Below are 23,759 nucleotides of genomic sequence, written 5' to 3'. Positions count from 1 at the left end.
AAGAATGTGTCAAATATATCCTGAAAACTAATTCTTAAGAAAAAAGATTCAGGGGCTGGGGTTGTAGCTCAGTGGTAGAACACTTGCTTGGCACGTGTGAGGCATTGGGTTTGATACTCAGAACCACATATAAACAATTAAATTAAATAAAGGTCCATTGACAACAACAACAACAACAACAAAAAATATTTAACTAGAGTAGCAAAGAAGTATTAATTAAAAATAAGTATTAATTAAAGTATTATTAATTAGGGTGGCTGAAAATTATTAACTTTTCCCATTTTACAATGAAAACACTAGGCTCAATGTTATACTGCTAGAACAAAACAACAATAAATTGAGAGCTACAGGTCACTGCTGAAGAGCCAGCAAAGAACAGTCAGTAGGTCCAGTTTAGGTCTGCTCGGCTCCAAAATGTGGCCTCTTTCAGTAATTCATTCCTGAGATTTTTAAAGTGATTCTTCAGGGGATCACGGGGATTCCCCAGGGCCTCCTGTAGTTAACTGTTCTTGATTCAGGTTAGGATGTCTGTCTTCTTTACTGTGAATGTTAACATGACACCTTGGACTGAGCAGGCTTTCAGGATATGTTTGATGAGGGAATGAACACTGGAACAAGGCCAGAGATTTCTGTAAATTTTGTTCATGGCTTACTTGTCATAATCTGAAGCAATATTAGGCACAGACCTCAATTAATATTTGTTAATGGAAGGAAGGAAGGAAAGCAGTCAGTCAGGCCAAGGCAAATAATGAAGAGGAAGTTTCTTGTTCTTAGACTGCTTTCTCTCCCTCAGTCTAATGGTTTGGTATATATTCTCGGTTGACTCTGTTTTGACAGAGCCCACTGTGTGGGCTCCTCTTCTGCAGTTGTGTGCCCATGGCTACAGTGTGTTTTATCTTCAGTCCATTGTGTAGAAATCCAGCATATCCACACCAGGCCCATGTGTGGCTGCACTTGTAGCAAGTCACACTTTTTGTTATTCCTCTTTTCTCCTTCCCCTGTTCTGCTGAACATTTTTATGTAGGTGGAAATCAGATTATAGGAAGGTCAGTCTTGAGAAGATGTTATAAGGGTGTCTCAGACCAGAAGGAAAAGAAAGGCCGGCGCTCTCCTACCATTTGCCTTGGTCAGAGGCATGACTCGAAGCTGATTGTGTAAATATGACCCTCAGTTCTTTCATAAAATAGCTTGTTTCTAATTTCAGCTTGTCTTTGACTCCTGTATCCTTGAGTTGCTTGACTGTAGCAATCAGAACACTAAGTCAACTTGGGAATATCTGCTTTCTAAATAAAACAAATCCATGACCTTTAAGCTTTATCCTTTAAAAAAAAAAAAACCCAGCAGATGGACAGAAAAAGATGTACTGAGCATCCTGCACAGATGTCTGACTTTAGGGGTTCACAGGCTTACCCTCACTCCATTCTGAGCCTGAGATAATCAACATTTCAGTTCCAGCTCAACTCCATAGGCTCTGGGCAACCTCATTCCCAAACCCCAGCCTGTCTCCCTGTGGCATGGGTTGGAAATGTGAAATGTAAAAAGATGAAAAACCGAAAGAAGCATAGTTCAATGCTAACATTTACAATTAGATAATTGAAGCTTTGTTAGAGGTTTGCTCTTAAGAAGTAATCATTTTTTCTCTGATTACAAATATAATAAAAGGTCATTGTAAATAGTTACCAGAAGAAGAAGGAGGAGGAGAAAAAGGAGGAGGAGGAGGAATAAAAATAAATAGAAACAAAGAGAACAAATGGAAAATAATAATGATGTGTAATTTTATCAATTTAATTTACTTACCTCTGCTTTTTTTCTTTTGTCTTTCTCTGCAATAAGCTCAGCCCTTCTTTTGGCAATATTGTCATCCTATTAAAGAAGTATTTAAAACTTTTAATAGAAAAATGATAATATCTTTAAGTATTAATATTTTTTTCCAAGATGGAGATAATATTAGGGTGGAAGGATGGGGAATTTTCCAGGAAAGCATGCAGTGCCGCTAATTGTGCTGTTTCCATGTTTCTGGGCCTCTTGACCAGCTATTTTCCTCCAGAGGGAGACAGTACTTAGGGTCAGTCACCCTGTCCTCAAATTTAAGAACTCCTTTTCAAAATTTATTATGCATTTTTTTTTTTTTTTGGTGACAGCGAATTTTGTACATGCAAAAATAGACATATTCTTGTAGGCAATTTGTTGAAAATGTTTGGTCATTATTTATCTTACTATAAAATATGATGTCCTAAAAGAGACCCTAAAAATACATTTGTACATGTGAGGAAAGCATTTGTATTCTGGAGATGGCCACAGGGGTTTTCTAGGGCCCTCTAAATCTAATGCAATGGATTCTCTCACACATTCCCAAGGTTTACATAAAAACTAATCAGTTCCCCTCAGGTTTTGGGGCTAGTTGGCTTAGGACTCTTTAAACTGGAGTCCCTTTAAAAAGTATATTCATCTTACATGTCCTGAATCTACTTTTCCTCTGTTCCCTTCTCTCAAATAAGCAGTCAGTGACGTTTCACTAATCATTATACGGCTGCCAGTGGCCACTATAGTACATACTTTCATTTTTCTGCTCTAAATCCATCAACACAGTATTATCTGACTGTAAGGTGAGTTAACAGAAATCCAGAGGGTTTAACTCATGTAACTTCACCAAGAATGTGTTAGGATGGTTTAAGAAACTTCCAGATGAGGAATGGAGGAGCATATGGCAGGACAGCTCTGAAGAGAAGGATCTGCATTTGTTCCAGCCGAGAAAAAACAAGGACAAGGGCAAGAAGAAGAGGGGAAGTTCAGGCCCTGAGAGAATGACTTGCTCAAAATAGAGTCTTAGGAAACTTAGTCTGGAAGTTTCTGGAAGGATGGCCTCATGGGTGCAGAGATGAAGTCAGAAAGGAGCGCTGGTGTTAACCAGGAAGGATCTGAACCAGGGTAGAGTTAGGGGAAGTGAAAAGGAAAGAGAAAATGCAGGAGGTTATGAACTAGCTCCTGAAATCGGCTTTCCTGCCTGAGTCCCTAAAGTTCTCAGAGCATGTGATGTCTAGGTTGCTTCTGAATCTGGAAGAGGGAAACCAGAAGGAGAAACAATTCCATTCCTACGTGTTTTGTTATCACTTCTTTGTCAATGATTTTCAAATGATTTCACCTTGTTTTGCCTTGGAGAGAGAAAAGCATTAAAGTGTTAAATATAAAAAGTGCCTTGACCTGCAGCTCAGGAGGATGAGACAGGAGGGTCGCAAGTTCAAAGCCAAACCCAGCAATGGTGAGGTGCTAAGCAACTCAGTGAGACCCTGTCTCTAAATAAAATTAAAAAATGGGCTGTGGATATGGCTCAGTGGGTCAAGTGCCCCTGAGTTCAATCCCCAGTACCCCCCCCCAAATAAAAGCCTTGAATAATTCTTAATTCTTATTATAAGGAATCGTAATATTTAATGAAAGTGTTTTCATGCTTACTATGATATTAAAATTTTAAAAAACTACATTTTTATGAAGACCACTTTATAATTTACATAGATGCTCAATATTTTATAAGATATTATTCTATTTTATAAGATTTATTCCTATGCATTTGTACTGAATACATACTCTGATTTTTGTCTTCATGTCTTTGATGAGTTTTTTCCTTTCCAATTTCTTCTTTTGTTTCTGCTTCCACTTTTCGACTTTGGAGGGAAGGAGGCGATCAAAAATATCTTGATCATCAACTTGTATAAAAACAGCAGTATCTGGGAAAAATCCATGGTCCCCTAGAAACAAGGCCTCTTCAGGATACCGTGGGAAACCATCCAGTATAAAACCTGTGGAGCTAGGTGGAAATCTTCATACTTTACTTTATTGACTTAGAATATTATATATAGATTTTAATATATATTATATATTGTCAATTTCTATACATTATAAACTTTAAAATATATTGATAAATCTCAACTTTATATCAGGTGCATAATAAATAGTTTAACAAATTTATCATATTGTCTTATTTCTTTTAATATTTCTACTTGTATACATGGTACTTCTTTAAAATACATAAAATTGTGTTGAAATAATAATATCTTCTGCTTATATCTATGATATAAAATTATATCCAATCAGTTTGCTGACGATTACTATTAATTACAAGTTTACTAAAAGATGTAATAAAACCATAGGCAAAGATAAGTTCTCTTCCTGGGAGGAGTGCCCAGCCTGATAAATATGCCACCTTTATTATAGAAGGAGCATGCTTGGCTAGCTCACCATTGACAGAAACCCTCAACTCTTACAGTTTTTCTTCTTCTGATGAGACAATTCAGACCTTCCTTCCTGAATGTCCTTGTCACTAATGATGATTATTGCTATATTTATCCTGGCTTTTACGTGTAAGATGATTATATTCAAAAAGGGTCGTCAAATTTGCCCAAGTATAATGAAACTTCAGGGATCATGGAAATTACTGGAAAGTGAACACACTTTTCCTTAGGGAGTACTTATAAAACAATCAGGCTTTGAGAAATTGGCTTTTTTTAGTTGAGAAAGTCAATATTGGTCCCTTTTGGAAGGGAGAATTTGCTTATCTTGTTTATCTAAAATTTGTTTTAAGTATTTAAATTTAAATACATAAAGTTATTAATATAACAGAACTTAATATAACAGAACTTTTAGGAATGATTGACAATTCCAGCCTTCAAAGATGTTAATCCTAAGGGCTGGGGTTGTAGCTCAGTGGTAGGGCATTTGCCTAGCATGTATGAGGCACTAGGTTTGATCTTCAGCACCACATAAAAATAAAATAAAGGTATTGTGTCCATCTATAACTCAAAAAATATTTAAAAAGATGCTAATTCTAAAATGTTAATTTTCATTTTCTATTAAGTAGGCAACTTTGTACATATTGGCCATAATATGTGTGTCCTTTTCTTCAGAGATGCCTCCAGTCTAGTCTCTTGTAGGAGAAGCGATTCCATTCCTATGTGCTCTGTTATCACTTCTTTGTCAATGATTTTCAAGTCTTTGCCTCTACACCCCAACTTTCTTCTGAGTTTTGATTCAGATTTTTCTTAGAACTGCCTAGTTTCTTTATCCAAATGCCCTTCAGAAATGATGTATGATTTATACATAAAAAGTTATACTCACTATTATCCTTGCAAGCTACTTCTCCTCAGACTCACCAGTCCTCATGTGCCAAATGTAAGAGACATTTAGGTTTCTACCTCCTTCCTGCTCCTCACATATAACGGCCAAGTCCTGGCTCACCTTCTCTGCATTCATATTGCCATTTCTGCTATTACTACTTAGTTAAGCCCTTAGTGTAGCTCTCCAGGACTAATGCAATAGCATGTCTACAATGTTTTATTTCCTGATTATAAGAGCAACAAATTTTACTGTAGACAAGTTGGAAAAGAGAGGAATACATGAGAAAAGGCAAAATTATCCATAATCCCAGAGGTTACTGCCAGTTTCTTTCTTTCCAGTTGGTTCCTCATGAGTCCATCTCTCTAATAGATTATATATAGTTTTGCTTTCTTCTTCATCCTCACTGCCTCCTCTTCCTTCTTCTTCTTCCTCCCCCCCCCCCTTTATTTTGGGACCAGGGATTGAACTCAGAGGTGCTTAACCACTAAGCCATATCCCCAGACCTTTTTCTATTATTTATTTTGGGACAGGGTCTTACTGAGTTGCATAGGGCCTCCCTAAGTTGTCGAGGCTGGTTTCAAGCATGCCATCCTTCTGTTTCAGCCTTCTGAACCACTGGGATTATAGGTGTGAGCCCCATGCCCAGCTGCATCTTCTTTTTAAACTTAACATCGTATGCTATTATAAAATTTTCATTATAATATATTTTTTTTTTTTTTTTTTAATTTTTTATTGTGGGTTGTTCAAAACATTACAAATTTCTTGACATATCATATTCCACACTTTGATTCTAGTGGGTTATGAACTCCCACCTTCACCCCATACACAGATTGCAGATTCACATCAGTTACACATCCATTGATTTACAAATTGCCATACTAGTGTCTGTTGTGCTCCGCTGCCTTTCCCATCATCCACCCTCCCCCCTCCCCACCTCTCCCCTCCCCTCCCCTCCTCTCTCTCTACCCCCTCCACTGTATAACCCTGAGGGTCTCCTTCCATTACCGTGCAATTTACCTTCTCTCTCCCTTTCCCTCCCACCTCTCATCCCTGTTAAATGTTAATCTTCTTCTCCTGTTCTTCGTCCCTACTCTGTTCTTAGTTACTTTCCTTATATCAAAGAAGACATTTGGCATTTGTTTTTTAGGGATTGGCTAGCTTCACTTAGCATAATCTGCTCTAATGCCATCCATTTCCCTGTAAATTCTATGATTTTGTCATTTTTTAATGCAGAGTAATACTCCATTGTGTATAAATGCCACATTTTTTTTATCCATTCGTCTATTGAAGGGCATCTAGGTTGGTTCCACAGTCTTGCTATTGTGAACTGTGCTGCTATGAACATCGATGTAGCAGTGTCCCTGTAGCATGCTCTTTTTAGGTCTTTAGGGAATAGACCAAGAAGGGGAATAGCTGGGTCAAATGGTGGCTCCATTCCCAGCTTTCCAAGAAATCTCCATACTGCTTTCCAAATTGGCTGCACCAATCTGCAGTCCCACCAGCAATGTACAAGTGTACCCTTTTCCCCACATCCTCGCCAGCACTTGTTGTTGTTTGACTTCCTAATGGCTGCCAATCTTACTGGAGTGAGATGGTATCTTAGGGTGGTTTTGATTTGCATTTCTCTGACAGCTAGAGATGTTGAGCATTTTTTCATGTACTTGTTGATTGACTGTATGTCCTCCTCTGTGAAGTGTCTGTTCAGGTCCTTGGCCCATTTGTTGATTGGGTTGTTTGTTCTCTTATTGTCTAATTTTTTGAGTTCTTTGTATACTCTGGATATTAGGGCTCTATCTGAAGTGTGAGGAGTAAAGATTTGTTCCCAGGATGTAGGCTCCCTATTTACCTCTCTTATTGTTTCTTTTGCTGAGAAAAAACTTCTTAGTTTGAGTAAGTCCCATTTGTTGATTCTAGTTATTAACTTTTGTGCTATGGGTGTCCTATTGAGGAATTTGGAGCCCGACCCCACCGACTGTAGATCGTAGCCAACTTTTTCTTCTATCAGACGGCGCGTCTCTGATTTGATATCAAGTTCCTTGATCCATTTTGAATTCACTTTTGTGCATGGCGAGAGAAAGGGATTCAGTTTCATTTTGTTGCATATGGATTTCCAGTTTTCCCAGCACCATTTGTTGAAGATGCTATCCTTCCTCCATTGCATGCTTTTAGCCCCTTTATCAAATATAAGATAGTTGTAGTTTTGTGGATTGGTTTCTGTGTCCTCTATTCTGTACCATTGGTCCACACGCCTGTTTTGGTACCAGTACCATGCTGTTTTTGTTACTATTGCTCTGTAGTATAGTTTGAAGTCTGGTATCGCTATACCGCCTGATTCACACTTCTTGCTTAGCATTGTTTTTGCTATTCTGGGTCTTTTATTTTTCCATATGAATTTCATGATTGCTTTCTCTATTTCTACAAGAAATGCCATTGGGATTTTGATTGGCATTGCATTAAACCTATAGAGAACTTTTGGTAATATCGCCATTTTGATGATGTTAGTTCTGCCTATCCATGAACAGGGTATATTTTTCCATCTTCTAAGATCTTCTTCTATTTCTCTCTTTAGGGTTCTGTAGTTTTCATTGTATAAGTCTTTCACCTCTTTTGTTAGGTTGATTCCCAAGTATTTTATTTTTTTTGAAGATATTTTGAATGGAGTGGTTGTCCTCATTTCCATTTCAGAGGATTTGTCGCTGATATACAGGAATGCCTTTGATTTATGCGTGTTGATTTTAAATCCTGCCACTTTGCTGAATTCATTTATTAGCTCTAATAGTTTCTTTGTAGAGCCTTTTGGGTCTGCTAGATATAGAATCATATCATCTGCAAATAGTGATAATTTAATTTCTTCTTTTCCTATTTTTATGCCTTTAATTTCTTTCGTCTGTCTAATTGCTCTGGCCAGTGTTTCGAGAACTATGTTGAAGAGAAGTGGAGAGAGAGGGCATCCCTGTCTTGTTCCAGATTTTAGAGGGAATGCCTTCAGTTTTTCTCCATTCAGAATAATGCTAGCCTGAGGCTTAGCATAGATTGCTTTTACAATATTGAGGTATGTTCCTGTTATCCCTAGTTTTTCTAGAGTTTTGAACATAAAGGGATGCTGTACTTTGTCAAATGCTTTTTCCGCATCTATCGAGATGATCATATGGTTCTTATTTTTAAGTCTATTGATGTGGTGAATAACATTTATTGATTTCCGTATATTGAACCAGCCTTGCATCCCAGGGATGAATCCTACTTGATCATGGTGTACAATTTTTTTTATATGTTTTTGTATCCGATTCGCCAGAATTTTATTGAGGATTTTTGCATCTAGGTTCATTAGAGATATTGGTCTGTAGTTTTCTTTCTTTGAAGTGTCTTTGTCTGGTTTAGGTATCAGGGTGATGTTGGCCTCATAGAATGAATTTGGAAGTTCTCCCTCCTTTTCTATTTCCTGAAGTAGCTTGAAAAGTATTGGTATTAGTTCTTCTTTAAAGGTTTTGTAAAATTCTGCTGTATACCCATCGGGACCTGGGCTTTTCTTAGTTGGTAGTCTTTTGATGGTTTCTTCTATCTCCTCAATTGATATTGGTCTGTTTAGGTTTTCTATATCCTCCTGACTCAATCTGGGCAGATCATATGACTTAAGAAATTTATCTATGCCTTCACTATCTTCTAATTTATTGGAGTATAAGGATTCAAAATAGTTTTTGATTATCTTCTGTATTTCTGAAGTGTCTGTTGTGATATTGCCTTTTTCATCCCGTATGCTAGTAATTTGAGTTCTCTCTCTTCTTCTCTTCACTAGCATCGCTAAGGGTCTGTCGATTTTGTTTATTTTTTCAAAGAACCAACTTTTAGTTTTGTCAATTTTTTCAATTGTTTCTTTTGTTTCGATTTCATTAATTTCAGCTCTGATTTTAATTATTTCTTGCCTTCTACTTCTTTTGCTGTTGTTTTGCTCTTCTTTTTCAAGGATTTTGAGATGAAGTATGAGATCATTTATTTGTTGGTTTTTTCTTTTTTTAAGGAATGAACTCCAAGCAATGAATTTTCCTCTTAGAACTGCTTTCAATGTGTCCCATAGATTCCGATATGTTGTGTCTGTGTTTTCATTTATCTCTAAGAATTTTTTAATTTCCTCCTTGATGTCTTCTATAACCCATTGATCATTCAGTAACCTATTGTTCATTCTCCAATTGATGTATGCTTTTTCCTTCCTTCTTTTATCGTTGATTTTCAGTTTCATTCCATTATGATCAGATAAGATGCATGGTAATATCTCTACTCCTTTATATTGTCTAAGAGTTGCCCTGTGACATAATATATGATCTATTTTTGAGAAGGATCCATGTGCTGCTGAGAAAAAAGTGTAACTGCTTGATGTTGGGTGGTATACTCTATATATGTCAATTAGGTCTAGGTTATTAATAGTGTTATTGAGTTCTATAGTTTCCTTATTCAACTTTTGTTTGGAAGATCTGTCCAGTGGCGAGAGAGGTGTGTTGAAGTCTCCCATGATTATGGTGTGGTGGTCTATTAGACTCTTGAACTTGAGAAGAGTTTGTTTGACGAACATAGCTGCACCATTGTTTGGGGCATAAATATTTATGATTGTTATGTCTTGTTGGTGTATGGTTCCCTTAAGCAGTATGTAGTGTCCCTCTTTATCTCTTTTGATTAACTTTGGCTTGAAATCTATTTTATTTGATATGAGTATGGACACGCCTGCTTGTTTCCGAAGTCCATATGAGTGATATGATTTTTCCCAACCTTTCACCTTCAGCCTATGTATGTCTTTTCCTATCAAATGCGTCTCCTGTAGGCAGCATATTGTTGGGTCTTGTTTTGTGATCCATTCTACTAGCCTGTGTCTCTTAATTGGTGAGTTTAAGCCATTAACATTTAGGGTTATTATTGAGATATGGGTTGTTCTTCCAGCCATATTTGTTTATTTCTGTTACTAAACATTGTTTGTTTTCCTCTTTGATTGTTTCCCCCCCCCCTTTACTGTCCTACCTCCCACTGTTGGTTTTCATTGTTATTTTCCATTTCCTCTTCCTGTAATACTTTGGCTAGGATGTTTTGAAGAGATGGTTTTCTAGCTGCGAATTCTTTAAACTTTTGTTTATCGTGGAAGGTTTTAATTTCATTCTCCATCCTGAAGCTTAATTTCGCTGGATACACAATTCTTGGTTGGAACCCATTATCTTTCAGTGTTTGAAATATGTTATTCCAGGATCTTCTAGCTTTCAGAGTCTGTGTTGAAAGATCAGCTGTTATCCTGATTGGCTTGCCCCTAAATGTAATCTGCTTCCTTTCTCTTGTAGCTTTTAAAATTCTCTCCTTATTCTGTATGTTGGGCATCTTCATTATAATGTGTCTAGGTGTGGATCTCTTATGATTTTGCACATTCGGCGTCCTGTAGGCTTCTAGGATTTGGGATTCTGTCTCATTCTTCAAGTCTGGGAAGTTTTCTTGTATTATTTCATGGAATAGACTGCTCATTCCTTTGGTTTGGAGCTCTGTACCTTCCTGTATCCCAATGACTCTTAAGTTTGGTCTCTTAATGTTATCCCATATTTCTTGGATGTTCTGCTCATGGTTTCTTAACAGTCTTGCTGAGCTGTCTATGTTCTTTTCCAGTTGAAATACTTTGTCTTCATTGTCTGATGTTCTATCTTCTAAGTGTTCTACTCTGTTGGTAGTATTCTCCATTGAGTTTTTAAGTTGGTTTATTGCTTCCTGCATTTCTAGGATTTCTGATTGCTTGTTTTTTATAACCTCTATCTCCCTGTATAGTTGATCCTTTGCTTCCTGGATTTGTTTGCGTAATTCGTTGTCGAAGTGATCTTTCATTGTCTGATTTTGCTGTTTAATGTCTTCCTTGATACTCCAGATCATCTGAAGCATGTATATCCTGAATTCTTTATCTGACATTCCATCTGCTGCAGCTGTTACCTCTTCTAAAGTTGCGTTGACCTGCATTGCTTGTGGTCCTTTCTTTCCTTGTCTTTTCATACTGCTTGCGTATCTTTCCTGCAGGTGCGGGCGGCGGCTCTGCTCTCTCCTTATTCCAATTGGGGTGTCGTGGCTACCACGCCGGCAGGTCACTGGGCCTGTTCTGGGAGCTGGTGGCGGCTCTGTTCTGCCCCTACTCCAATTGGGGTGTCGTGTCTGTCGTACCAGCAGGCCACTGGGCCTGTCCTGCTGGTCGGTCGCAGATCTGCCCACCTTTCGGGCACGAGTGGAGGCTCTGCTTTGCCCCTACTCCAATTGGGGTGTCGTGACTACCCCGCCTGCAGGATGCTGGGTCTGTTCCTGGCAAGGGAGGCGACTCTGCTCTGTCCCTACTCCAATTAGGGTGGTGTTTGTACCCCGCCGGCAGGCTCCTGGGCCTGATCCGCCGGTCTGTTGTAGGTCTGCCTACCTTGAAGGCGCTGGCGGCGGATCTGCCCTGCCCCTCCTACCACGCCTGCGGACCCCTGGGCCTGATCTGCAGGTTGATCACTGGTCTGCTCACCCTGCGGGCACGGGTGGCGGTTCCGCTCCACCCCCACTCCAATTGGGGTCACGTGACCACCACACCGGCAGGGCCTGATCCGGGCGTGGGATAAGGATCTGCTCTGCCCCTACTCGAGTTGGGGTGACGTGTGTACCACACTGGCAGGCCACTGGGCCTGACCCGCCAGGCTATCACAGGTCCGTTTACCTTGCAAGCGCGAAGGGCGGCTCTGCCCTGCCCCTCCTACCACGCCCATGTACTACTGGGTCGTGGGTCTGCCCACCTGGCGGGTGTGGGTGGCGGCTCCGCTCCGCCCCCTCTCCAATTGGGGTCACGCGGTCACCACGCTGGCGAGCCGCTGGGCCTGCTCCGGGGGCTGGCGGCGGCCCGGCTCCTTCCCTCCGGCTCGAGGACAAATTGAGGAGACTCGGGTGACTGAGCCTCACCCCCCTTACCAGAAGACCAACTGCTTATGTCACCGCTGGTATTGATGAAGATCTCTCCTCCACCGCTTTCTGCTGACATCAGATCTCTGCCATGTTGGTATCCTATGCGAATGGCAGCATTTCGTTCCCCTTGCCAGGCAACCCAAGCAATGGGTGAGACCTGACCTGCCCTCAGCAGGACCCGGACCGAGACACAGTTTCCGCGGGCTCCTAGCCCCGGTACAGGGAAGTTCCGGGAGCCGGAACTCGGCCGCTCCGTGCTCGGTGTAAGCTCCTATAAGTGTAGGCTCCAAGAAGCAGCCCCCGCGGGCTCAGTTCCGGGAGCCGAAATTCGGCCGCTTAGTGTTTGGTGTATGCTCTGATAGTATCAGGGTCCAAGAAGCAGCCTCCGCGGGCTCCGCAGCCCTGAGCCAGGGCGGTTCCGGGACGGTTCCGGGAGCCGGAACTCGGCCGCTCTGTGCTCGGTGTAAGCTCCTATAAGTGTAAGCTCCAAGAAGCAGTCCCCGCGGGCTCAGTTCCGGGAGCTGGAATTCGGCTTCTTGGTGTTTCGTGTTTGCTCTGATATTAGCAGGGTCCAAGAAGCAGCCTCCGCAGGCTCCGCAGCCCGGAGCCAGGGCGGTTCCGGGACGGTTCCGGGAGCCGGGACTTGGCCGCCCCGCGCTCCGTGTTCACTCCGATAAGATCAGATTTTAAGAAGCCCCCAGGCGCTGAACCCTAGCAATCTGTCTGCAAGCCGCAGGCGAATTGCAGCCTGAAATTACCTGTTCTATGGCTGAATGAGCTGCGGTCAGTCAAAAACAGGTGTGGTGACGTCAGTTTACCAAGATGGTGGCTGCTGGCCTCCTCTGTGGTCTGACCGGTGTGGAGAACCGAGATGGACCGCTTCCTTCCCCGTCTCGAACCCAGAATTCAGCCCTGAGTGCGGTGCTTGCGCGTCTGGCAGAAACTGCAGCGCTGTAACTCTGCGTCTCTATCCCAGCGCGCCTTGCAGACTCTAGCCGCGGGGCGATTTGCTGAATAAGCAGTGTTACCCTCCGTGCGACAAACCTCTCGCGTTTGAGTCCCCGTAGCCGATCCTCATGCGATGGAAATCCTTCCTCCAGGTTCCGGTGCACCCCACTATTGCTGGAAATTCCTAACAAGATATCCTTTAGCCGTCCTGACTTGTCATACTCCCACACAGTGAAGCAGCACACGGGGGTAATCTATAATATATTTTAATGGTTGCATAATACTCAGCTTTTTATTTAGGGTTTTATACTTTAAAAGTTTCAGTTTCTATCTCTATCTACATATACCCCTATATGTTGAGATAAATATTTTAATGTATTGTATGAGATCAGGAACTAAATAATGCTTATATGCCTGCAGATAACCTGCCTGTTTCCTATAACTATTGATCTAATTTAAGGAACAAGAAATTTGAAAAAAATTTGATGAGTAATAATCCCACTCATTCATTTAATTCAGGGACAAGGTGAAAGAGTATTTAGAGACCTAAGAGGAACAATAGAGTTAACCAGTTATCTAATTTCTCCAAGATTCAGTTTTCTTATTTCCAATATGAGATGATAAAAGTTTCTGTGCCTTAGAATTATTGTAAGGATTAAGTAAATTAACTTGAATAAAATATAGTCGAACAGTCCCTGGGTACACAGTAAATTGCAAATATGCGTACGTTATAATCAGTATTGTGAATGTCATTTCATTCTCTTCTGGTGGATATTAAGGCAAGAGATTCTGGTTTGGAAATTCAGATGAAGTTTTGAAGTCTGGCGACCTGGAGATCAGTCCTGTCTGGCTTTTGGTAAAGGGATAATACTCTGGACAGTGGGGAAGAGGTCTTAACTGTAATTGATAAAAGGCCACAGGGAAAGAGGCCAGCACATCGCTGGGGTACATGGGCTTAGAAGATGGGTTCACAACTACAACTGTGCACTAGAATCATGTGGGAAGCACTTAAAACAATACCAAAGCCCAGGTCCCATTCTCATTCCCTGGCATTTTGATTTGATTGTTTGAGGAGGGATCCTGGCATCATTATTTTTCAAAAATGCCACTGATGCTTTTCCCCACGTGCAGCTCAAGTGAGAATTTACACCAATATAAGAGAGAAAATTCTCAAATTTCTGTTGTGCTACAATTTACCTTTAGGAATAAAGGAAGCAAAAATCAATAAATGCATAATTCTCTCTATATTAAGTTACCGGAATGGTTCTTTAAGCCACCATTCAGAAAGAATGACTTCGAGAATTTCAGGCAGCAATGGCTCACTTTCCACTAGACTTGATTTGATTATTTCTTCTTCTTCTGTAAGTTGTACTTCTGGAGGCTACAGAAAAAATCAGAAAATAAAACAAGTTTTTAAAACTCTACATTCATGAATAATATTGTACCACATAATTGATTAGGATAAGACCTACTTTTTTCTCTGAGGTGTTTTATCATTCTTTTGCTTATAAATATTTAAAATTTTGAGTTCATTTCTTTTTAAAAATTTATTTATTTTTATTTGTTCTAATTAGTTACACATGACAGTAGAATGTATTTTGACACATCATACATAAATGGAATATAACTTCTCATTCTTCTGGTTGTACATCATGTAGAATCACACTGGTCATCTAATGACATTCACATAGGGTAATAATGTCGGATTCATTCTACTATCCTTCCTTTCTGCATACTTCCTCCTCTCCCTTTATTCCCCTCTGTCTAATCCAAAGTACCTCTACTCTTCCCTAATCCCTCCATTGTGAATTAGCATCTGCATATCTGAGAAAACATTGGCCTTTGGTTTCTTGAGATTGGCTTATTTTGCTTAGCCTTAGGGGTTGTAGCTCGGTAGTAGAGCGCTTGCTTAGAATGTTCGGGGCACTGAGTTTGATCCTTAGCACCATATAAAAATAAATAAAGTTAAAAAGAAGATATGGTCTACTTCTAAGGATCCATGTGCCTCTGAGAAGAACGTGTATTTGCTCATTGATGGATGAAATATTCTATATCTGTCTGTTAAGTCTAAGTTATTGATTGCATTATTTAGTTCTATAGTTTCTTTGTTTAGCTTTTGTTTGAAGATCTATTCAATAGTGAGAGAGGTATGTGAAAGTCACCCAATATTGTTGTGTTGGGGTATATTTGTTTCTTAAAATTGAAAAGGGTTTGTTTGATGTACATAGATGCTCCATTGTTTGGGGCATAAATATTTATGAGTGTTATGTCTTGCTGATTTATAATTCCCTTAAGCAGTATGAAATGTCTTTCTTTGTCCCTTCTGAATTACTTTAGCTCAAAGTCCACTTTATCTGATATGAGAATGGAAACCCCTGCTTGTTTATGTGATCCATGTGAGTGATTTTTTTCCAATCCTTTCACATTCAGTCTGTGGATATCTTTGCCTGTGATGTGAGTCTTTTGGAGACAGAATATTGTTGGGTCTTGTTTTTTAATCCAATCTGCCAGTTTATGTCTTTTGATTGATGAGTTTGGGCTATTAACATTCAAGGTAATTATTGTGATATGATTTATATTCCTGGTCATTTTGGTTTATTTCTGGTTTTTAATTTGACTTTGTTTCTTATTTGATTGACTATTCCTTTAGTGTAATTCCTCCCTTTGCTGATTTTCACTTAAAAAATTTTTTTTTTCATTTTCTCCTCATGGAATATTTTGTTGAAAATGTTCATTAGTGCAGGCTTTCTAGTTGTTAATTCTTTCAACTTTTGTTTATCATGGAAGGTTTTTATTTCATCTTTAAATATAAAGCTTAATTTTGCTGGATATAAAGTTCTTGGTTGGCATACATTTTCTTTCAGAGCTTGATACATGTTGTTCCAGGACCTCCTACCTTTGAGGGTCTGGGTGGAGAAATCAGCTGAGATCCCAATTTGTTTCCTCCTATATGTATTTGACATTTTTATCTTGGAGTCTTTAAAATTCTATCCTCATTCTATATTTTAGCCGTTTTCATTATAATGTGCCTTCATGTAGGTCTGTTATGATTTTGTACATTTGGGATCCTGCAAGCCTCTTGTATTTGATTTTCCATTTCATTCTTCAGGTTTGGGAAATTTTCTGATATTTCATTGAAAAGATGTGATTCCTTTGATTTATACCTCCATGCCTTCATCTATCCTGATAAATCTTAAATTTGGTCTTTTGATATTATCTCATAATTCTTGTAAGTTCTCTTCATGGTTTCTTATCACCTTTTCTGTGTGGTCAACTTTATTTTCAAGAGAATATATTTTGTTTTCATGCCTGAGGTTCTCTCTTCCAAGTGGTCTAGTCTGTTGTTGGTACTTTCTATTGAATTTTTAATTTGGTTTATTGATTCCTTCGTTTTGAGGATTTCTGCTTGACTTTTCAGAATCTCTATTTATTGAAATGATCTTAATGAAACCTCCTTAAATTTATCTCTGATTTCACTCCTTTCATCATCCTTTATGTAACAGATCAGTTTAACTATGTACATTCTGAACTCCTTTTCTGACATTTCCTCTACTGTGTTGTTAATGGATTCTATTATTGGAACATCTTGATATGTTTGGGGCTCTTTGTTCCCTTGTTTTTTCTTCATATTGTTTGTATGTGTTTTCATCTAGCAGTGTGGATCTGAGGCAGTACAGTTTCTACCCTGTAGACTTATTATGTCCCTGAGGTTTCTGGTACCTTGCCTTTAGGGGAAGACCAATATTAACAGCACCCCATGCAAACAATATACAGCCTTAAATCAAATAGCTTCTATTAAAATGTCTACAGTTTTTCCACAACAAACAGAAGAGATGTGTTCAATTATTGTCTATAATATAAATAGTAAATTTGCAAAAGGGTTTACAATTTCAAATGGTGGACAGAGAGAACAGAAATGATATAGGATGTGCTGTTTATGAGGAAGAAGGTGAGAAAATATAAGTAAAAAATTATAGGAAGCGTGAAATAGGAATTAATAAAGGTTGGATGTTAGCAGGAAAAAAGAGAGAAAGAGAATCCAGAAAAATAGATAGGTGAGAGAAAAAAATATATATAAAATAAATATATATATAAAATATATGAAGAAAAAAGTAAAAATAAAAAGAATACACAACAAAACTGATAATATACATTCAGATATCCTAGTCCTCAATAAGCTGGTGCATGAAAAATACTTGGTTTCAAAAATGGTAGAGATGTAAGAGAGGAAAAAAATAAAAAAGGATATTAATGGAAAATTAAACAATTGTTTCTGTTGGAATTCAAAAATTTCTCAGTTTCCCTTCTTAGCCGATAGGTGGGGTTGTCTGGAGGGTGGTTGTAGCTCTATCTTCAGGATGGTAAGAAAAAAAACAATTTTATATATATATATATATATATATATATATATATATATGTATATATATATATATATATACACACACATACACACACACACACACAATTGCAGATTTAAATTGGATGACTGCACCTCAGGAATCTCCTTTGGGTTCCACTCGTGTGGTGTAGGGGCCTATTCTTAGCCCCTTACATTGCCTGTGGACCCCACAATTCCTGGTACTTGCTTGCAATGGGCTGGGTTGGGGGCTAGGGACAGTTTAGAAGATTGGGGATCAGGGAGCTGGAGGACCCTGTTGGATGTCCGACTGTTGCTGGACCTGGTGGGATGAGGGGATTGGTGGATGCGAACGTGGAGGGAGTTGGGGACCAGGCTGGTGCTGGGATCTGGTGAGTGCTGGCCCAAGTGGGCCTAGGAACCTGGAGGGTGCCAGACCAGCTGGCTGTGCAGGCCAAGAGCAATTTGCCCTCATCCCCTCTTCCAACCTTCTGACCCATGGTAGCCAGCCCCATCAGTCCCTGAGCACTTCAGAAGTCTTGGAGCTGGGGAGAGCCCTGTTCTCTCCAGCCTCTCTAACCTGTGTTCTCCATGGAGAAATGTCTCCAGTTTCTGAATTTCCACAGGATTGTTGGGCTCAGACATTCCCACACAGACCTAGCTGCAAACTCATGCATCTGGGTTTCAGTTTCTGTAGGCTCTGCCATGCTGCAGCCCCAAGATGGCTCCTGGATTGCAGATAATTGATAAACTCCAAACTCCAGTGGAGAGGTGTTTTCTTTTTTTGTTGTTGTTGTTATTTATGTCTGATTAATGTCTGTGGTTTGGCTAGGGCAGACTGCCCTTCCTGTCTCAGATTTTTCACTCTAAGCCTCCGAGAGATGTGGTATTCCTGCTGTTAACTTCTGGGTAGCAGAGCTAAGACAAATGCTGTCTCACACTATTCTCAAATCTTTTTTCCTCTGCTCTTGAGCTCTTTTCTTTATGCTAATATTCAATGTGATTATAAGCAGTAAATAGCATCTACTAGAGCTAAGAGGAGTGACTAGTGATAATATGATTAATTTTCACATGGCTTCATGTTATAATTCATCACTTTTTGCAAAAACCTTGTTCAGTTTTCCTCATAGGTCTATATAGCTTAACTGATTTTTTCCCATTTATCCTATAATCATACAATGTTATCTCTCAAATCAAGATCCTGATTAGGATATGTTCTCACCAGGCAGCCATCAGAAATATAATTTATAAAGGGGATTACAATATTATAATAATAGAAAATATTGTGATAATGAACTCAAATCATCTCTTTCTGTAGTAAGATTATCATTAACAGGAGAGTTCTTTCTAGAATGAAACTGCTTTTGTTATCCCAAATTCTAAAAATGAGTAAAGTATTGAGATAGGGATTTAGGATAAAAAGAAAGAAATACTGAATCATAAAGGAAATATTCTCAAGCTATTGAGAGGTAGAAAGCACAGTTATAAATCTTGAGCAACTTGCCCTTGGCCCATGCCTTTGTAAAATGAGGAAAATATGCAAGTGTAGGGAAAACTAGTGTGAAATTGGGCAGCTCCACCAGGATCCACCTCCATTCCAGCCCCCGATACAGCCCTTCTATAAATACTGGACCCCAGTCCAAGTCAGGGCTGCTTCTCACTCTTGAGACAGCCTGCATTCTTGCTTGAATGTGTATCCACCTTCCTAAATAAACCTTTGTCTATGCCTTTGTCAAGCTTGTGCTGAAATTATTTTCTGTCGCTATGCCAAGAACCCTGATGGACCTGAGTTTAGTTCCCCCTCTCCTCTGGAAACTCCTTGGACCCTTTTCCAGAGACATCTATTCTCCCATGACAGTAAGAGAATCTGTTGATTACCAGGAGGTAGGATTTAATTTTATTATCTAAAAAGAATTCCTCAGTATACCTCCTTAGAAGTCAAATGATTCAGAAACAGCAAAAGAGAACTGAGTGGCTATAGAGAAGCAGATAATATTTTGTTGCATTAAAAAACCTAGACTCTGGGGCTGGGATTGTGGCTCAGCGGTAGAGCGCTTGCCTAGCAGGTGGGAGGCCCTGGGTTTGATCCTCAGCACCACATAAAAATAAATAAAGATATTGTGTCCAACTATAACTAAAAAATAAATATTTAAACAAAACAAAACAAAACAAAAAAACTAGACTCATGGGTCTGGGGTTGTGGCTCAGCGGTAGAGCACTCGCCTCGAATGTGTGAGACCCTGGGTTTCAAGCCTCAACACCACATAAAAAAATAAATAAATAAGTGCAAAAAAGGTGTTGTGACCAAATACAACTAAAAAATAAAACATAAAATATCCCTAGACTCATGGAATTTAAAAATCTGGATCAATGTACATTTTTAAATTAATAGAATATCAGCTTCTCTCAGATTCTCCTGAATATAGGTGGAAAACAATTAACAAGTATGTTTGAAGGTATGCCACATACCTTCACTTTTTGCTTTGAATATAGCCCTTACTGCTCTGCCATTGCAACTTCTTTTTTGGTATTGAGGAGTGAATCCAAGTGCTTAACCACTGAGCCACATCCCCAGCCCCTTTTTGTAAATTGCTGAGGCTGGCTTTGAACTCTCTCAGCCTCCCCAGCTACTGGGATTACAGGCATGCACCACCACACTGGGCATTACAATTTATTTTTAAAATGGCCATGTCTCTTTCTCTTCCTCTCTCCCTGCTCCTCCCTAATCTCCCCCTCCATAATCTCAGGGGGAAAAGGATCACCTTTCTTACCAATTTTAGGCAGATTTATCTCTCCTTGAGTAAATACCCACCTTAGGAAGGAAGTAATCCAGACTTTGTGGATAGTACCAGAGGATCTTGGAACTGACTATCTCCCAAATTAACAAGTGAATGACAACTCCAACAGAGAACAAGTGGGATGTGGCCTTTGAATCACCTCTTTTAAAGCACCCTGTTCCTGCTGATGGGCAGAATCACAACCTTTGGGACAGGAGTCCCCTGTATTTCTCCTTTGCTAGCAAAGCAATAGAACTTCTTTTTCTCAAAACTGTGTCCCCCTTGGCATGGAGACAAGGACTATTAGGATACTACACATCACTATCCAATCGTGTTCCAATTTCAAGTGTTATACATAACCATACCTGGGTTCCTTAATGGGGGCTCATTTGAAAAGAAAACGGTCTACCCATATCAGAAATAGTGAAAAAAAACAATAAGGTAGAAATAAGAACTTTCTTTTTATAACCTCAGACACACGCCATCTAAGAGATACACACAAACTTTCTTATTAGGGATCATTGCAAATTAATAATTTGAGATTTCTGTTGGCACTGGGGCAGATTTTTATGCTATTTTTTATGCATATCAAAAATATAATCACAAACAAATGCTACACAATAGTCTAATTAGAGAAAGCTTTTCTGATTTTTATGGGAGTCATGTAAATCAGTATCTTATATTCCAGATAAGTAGTAAGATTTTATTTAGCCTGGGGGGGATGACTTTTATAGGCGAGTTCTTTTTCTTGTTTTAAGAACTTTATATATAGAGAGAGTTTTATACTACTTCAGATTCTACATCCCCAAAATGACACCAGTAAGTACAGCTATGTATGAAGGAATAAATAGGGTTACCTGAGTCTTTGCGTTTTCATCCTCAATCTTAACATTGGCCTGAGCTGCAAGTTCTTCAAGTTCTTGTTTTGCAACTTGTTCCTCATCAGAATCTTCCTCATATTCAGGTCCAAATTTCCTTTCAGTTTTGAGTAGTAATTTTTCTTGAAGAACTTCTTCAAACTGAATGTGAAAAATGCCAAATTTTTCTGCCACATGTCTTCCACACACAGTTTTGCCAGAGCCACGGGGGCCCATAAGGCATATTCTTGGTGGAGGAGCCTGCAGGGGTAGGGGGGCAGGGAAGGAGAGGGCAGAGGGAGAATGAAGAAGTTCTGAGTTATTTAAAAAACATAGGCTCATTAACTGCTTTCCCTAAGCCTGATAAAAATGATTACTTTATAAGTTCAAAGAGGTATACACATTAGAATATCAACTGACATAATTCACTGTATCTACCAACTAAGGTCCTAGTTGGTGGGAGGAGTATCAACAACAACAAGATTATCTTGATATCATATGCCAAAAAGCACTTAATAAAATGAAATTAGTTTTTTTAAAAAAGTCTTAATGTTAAGAAATAATGAAAACATACTTTCTTATGATAATTAAAAAAATCTCTCTACCCCTCTACAAAAAAACAAAAACAAAAACAAAAACACAAAACCCTAGTTCATTAATAATGAAACATTAGAGTCCTCTCTACTATTCCTTTGATCTTCATACTGGAGATGAGGAAGGCTAAATTCAGAGAACCCATGGTTGTAGGAATTAGCCACCAGGTACATCATTTGAGAAAAATAATAAAACACAGAATGATGAATAATGAAAATAGGATGGTATGAAATAATGTAGGGATAGCCTCACACTAAACTTTTGGATTACATTTTAAATCCCCAGTGATTAAATTATTAGAGTAGTGTAATAGTAGTTTACTCTGAATATAGCCCTTGCTGCTCTACCACTGAAACTTTTTTTAAAAAATGGACATGTTTCTTTCTCTTCCTCTCTCCCAGCTCCTCCCTAATTTCTCCCCCTCCCTAATCTCAGAGGAAATAGAATTACCTTTCTTCCTCATTTTAGGAAGATTTATCTGTCCTTAAATAAACATTCACAGTAGGAAGGAAGTAATCCAGACTTTGGGGACAGTAGCAGAAGATTTGGAAATGACTATCTCCCGAATTAACAAGTGAATGACAACTCCAACAGAGAACAGGTGGAATGTAGCCTTTGAATCACTTCTTTAAAAGCACCCTGTTCCTGCTGATGGGCAGAATCACAACATTTAGGACAGGAGTACCCTATGTTTCTCTTTGCTAGCAAAGCAATAAAATTTCTTTTTTCCTTTTTCTCAAAATCATGTTCTCATCATTGGATTGGCATTGGGGCCGGGGACCCAGCTTTTGGTAACAGTAACACTTCACTTATTCACAATTCAGATGCCTGGCAACTAGGGCTGTCTGGCATCCAGAGGGTGTTAAGGTAGCTGGGTGGTGACCTGCAAAGTTCCTGGCAAATCCAACGCATTTTATGCTTTGCAGAACTGTGTCTTCAGGTTTTTAGGTTGTATCCATGTGAATTTGTGTAATGTGTAAAACAAGGCAAAGTTCAGCAAATCTATAAGAAGAAGTGACTGCCAAAAGCAACAAGAAAAGAAGAAAAGTAGCCACAGTGCTTAAATGACCCTTAGCACCATTGCCTGGGGATTCTTAGGCACAATCATCCACACACTACGATAGTCCCTGCGGGCACCATGTAACTAGGCCCAAATTATCCATAAGAGTTCTGTATGTTCAGTTTAAGAAGGCAAAGGTGTTATCAAAAAGTAATAATATAATGTATTGTGATTTATACATCTCGATCCAGTTATCCCATTCCAGAGAATTATAGCAATAAAATAATTGAGGGAGAAAAGGAGAGGTATGCCCCCAAATTACCTAAATACCATTTAATAGCCATAATGCCAGAATCATTTTATAAAAAATACTGTGAAAAAATGTCTAATGATAAATTAGATGTTAAGATGTTATATCAAAATATCTAAGCATTATTAGATCTATGTAGAAACATAAATTTTCTATGTCATAAGTGAAAAAACATAAAATATGATATATGCTAGAAAGAATATATATATAAACATGCACACACACATATATCTGTGGAAGAATATGGAAAAATAAAATATAAAAATTAAGACTCTTGTTTAAAGCTGGTGCAATTATTTGTGTGCCTTACTTTCAGAAATGAAAAGAAAAAATTGTGCTAATGTGGTGGCATAAGCCTGTAATTCCAGCAACTTGGGAGGCTGAGGCAGGAAGATCCCAAGTTGGAGGCCAATATCACCAATTTAGCACATCTCTCAGCACCTTAGTGAGACCGTGTCTCAAAATAAAAACCAAAAAAGGCTAGGGATCTGGACCAAGGGTAAAGTGCCCCTGGGTTCAATCTTCAGTACCAGGAAATAAAAAAGAATTGCCATATGTCCATTTTTATTCTGGTAAAATATTCATAAAATAACATTTACCACTTAAACCATTTTAAGGGTACAATTCTATGGTATTAAATATATCCATAATGTTGTGTACCTGTCCTCATTATCCATCTCCAGAACTTTTTCATGACCCATAACAGGAAGTTACCTTCTATTCATTAAATAGTTAACTCCCATGCTCCTTCTTCCTTCTCTTCTAAGAATCTGCCTATTCTAGGTACCTGATGTAAGTGGAATCATACAGGGTTTGCTTTGTGTGTCTGGCTTTTGTATTGTTTTAAAGAAGATAGAAAACCGACCCA

General features: G+C 38.9%; 1 protein-coding gene across 1 annotated transcript in view; it reads right to left on the bottom strand.

The window, feature by feature from the left end:
• Positions 1 to 23,759, bottom strand: part of Ak9 (adenylate kinase 9) — a 134,305-nt gene that overhangs the window by 24,571 nt on the left and 85,975 nt on the right. The window contains exons 26-29 of the mRNA XM_046430075.2: positions 20,988 to 21,248; positions 14,253 to 14,377; positions 3,583 to 3,802; positions 1,798 to 1,863 (exon numbers count right to left, since the gene is read on the bottom strand). Coding sequence (XP_046286031.1) covers positions 1,798 to 1,863; positions 3,583 to 3,802; positions 14,253 to 14,377; positions 20,988 to 21,248 — 672 coding nt within the window. The remainder of the gene's footprint in view (positions 1 to 1,797; positions 1,864 to 3,582; positions 3,803 to 14,252; positions 14,378 to 20,987; positions 21,249 to 23,759) is intronic.

The sequence above is a fragment of the Marmota monax genome, unplaced genomic scaffold (assembly GCF_021218885.2).
Source record: "Marmota monax isolate L192 unplaced genomic scaffold, Marmota_monax_Labrador192_F-V1.1 WCK01_AAM20220418_F8-fsc00013, whole genome shotgun sequence".
Lineage (NCBI taxonomy): Eukaryota > Metazoa > Chordata > Mammalia > Rodentia > Sciuridae > Marmota > Marmota monax.
The sequence above is the reverse complement of the archived record's forward strand: the minus strand, read 5'-3'. Positions and strand labels throughout refer to the sequence as shown.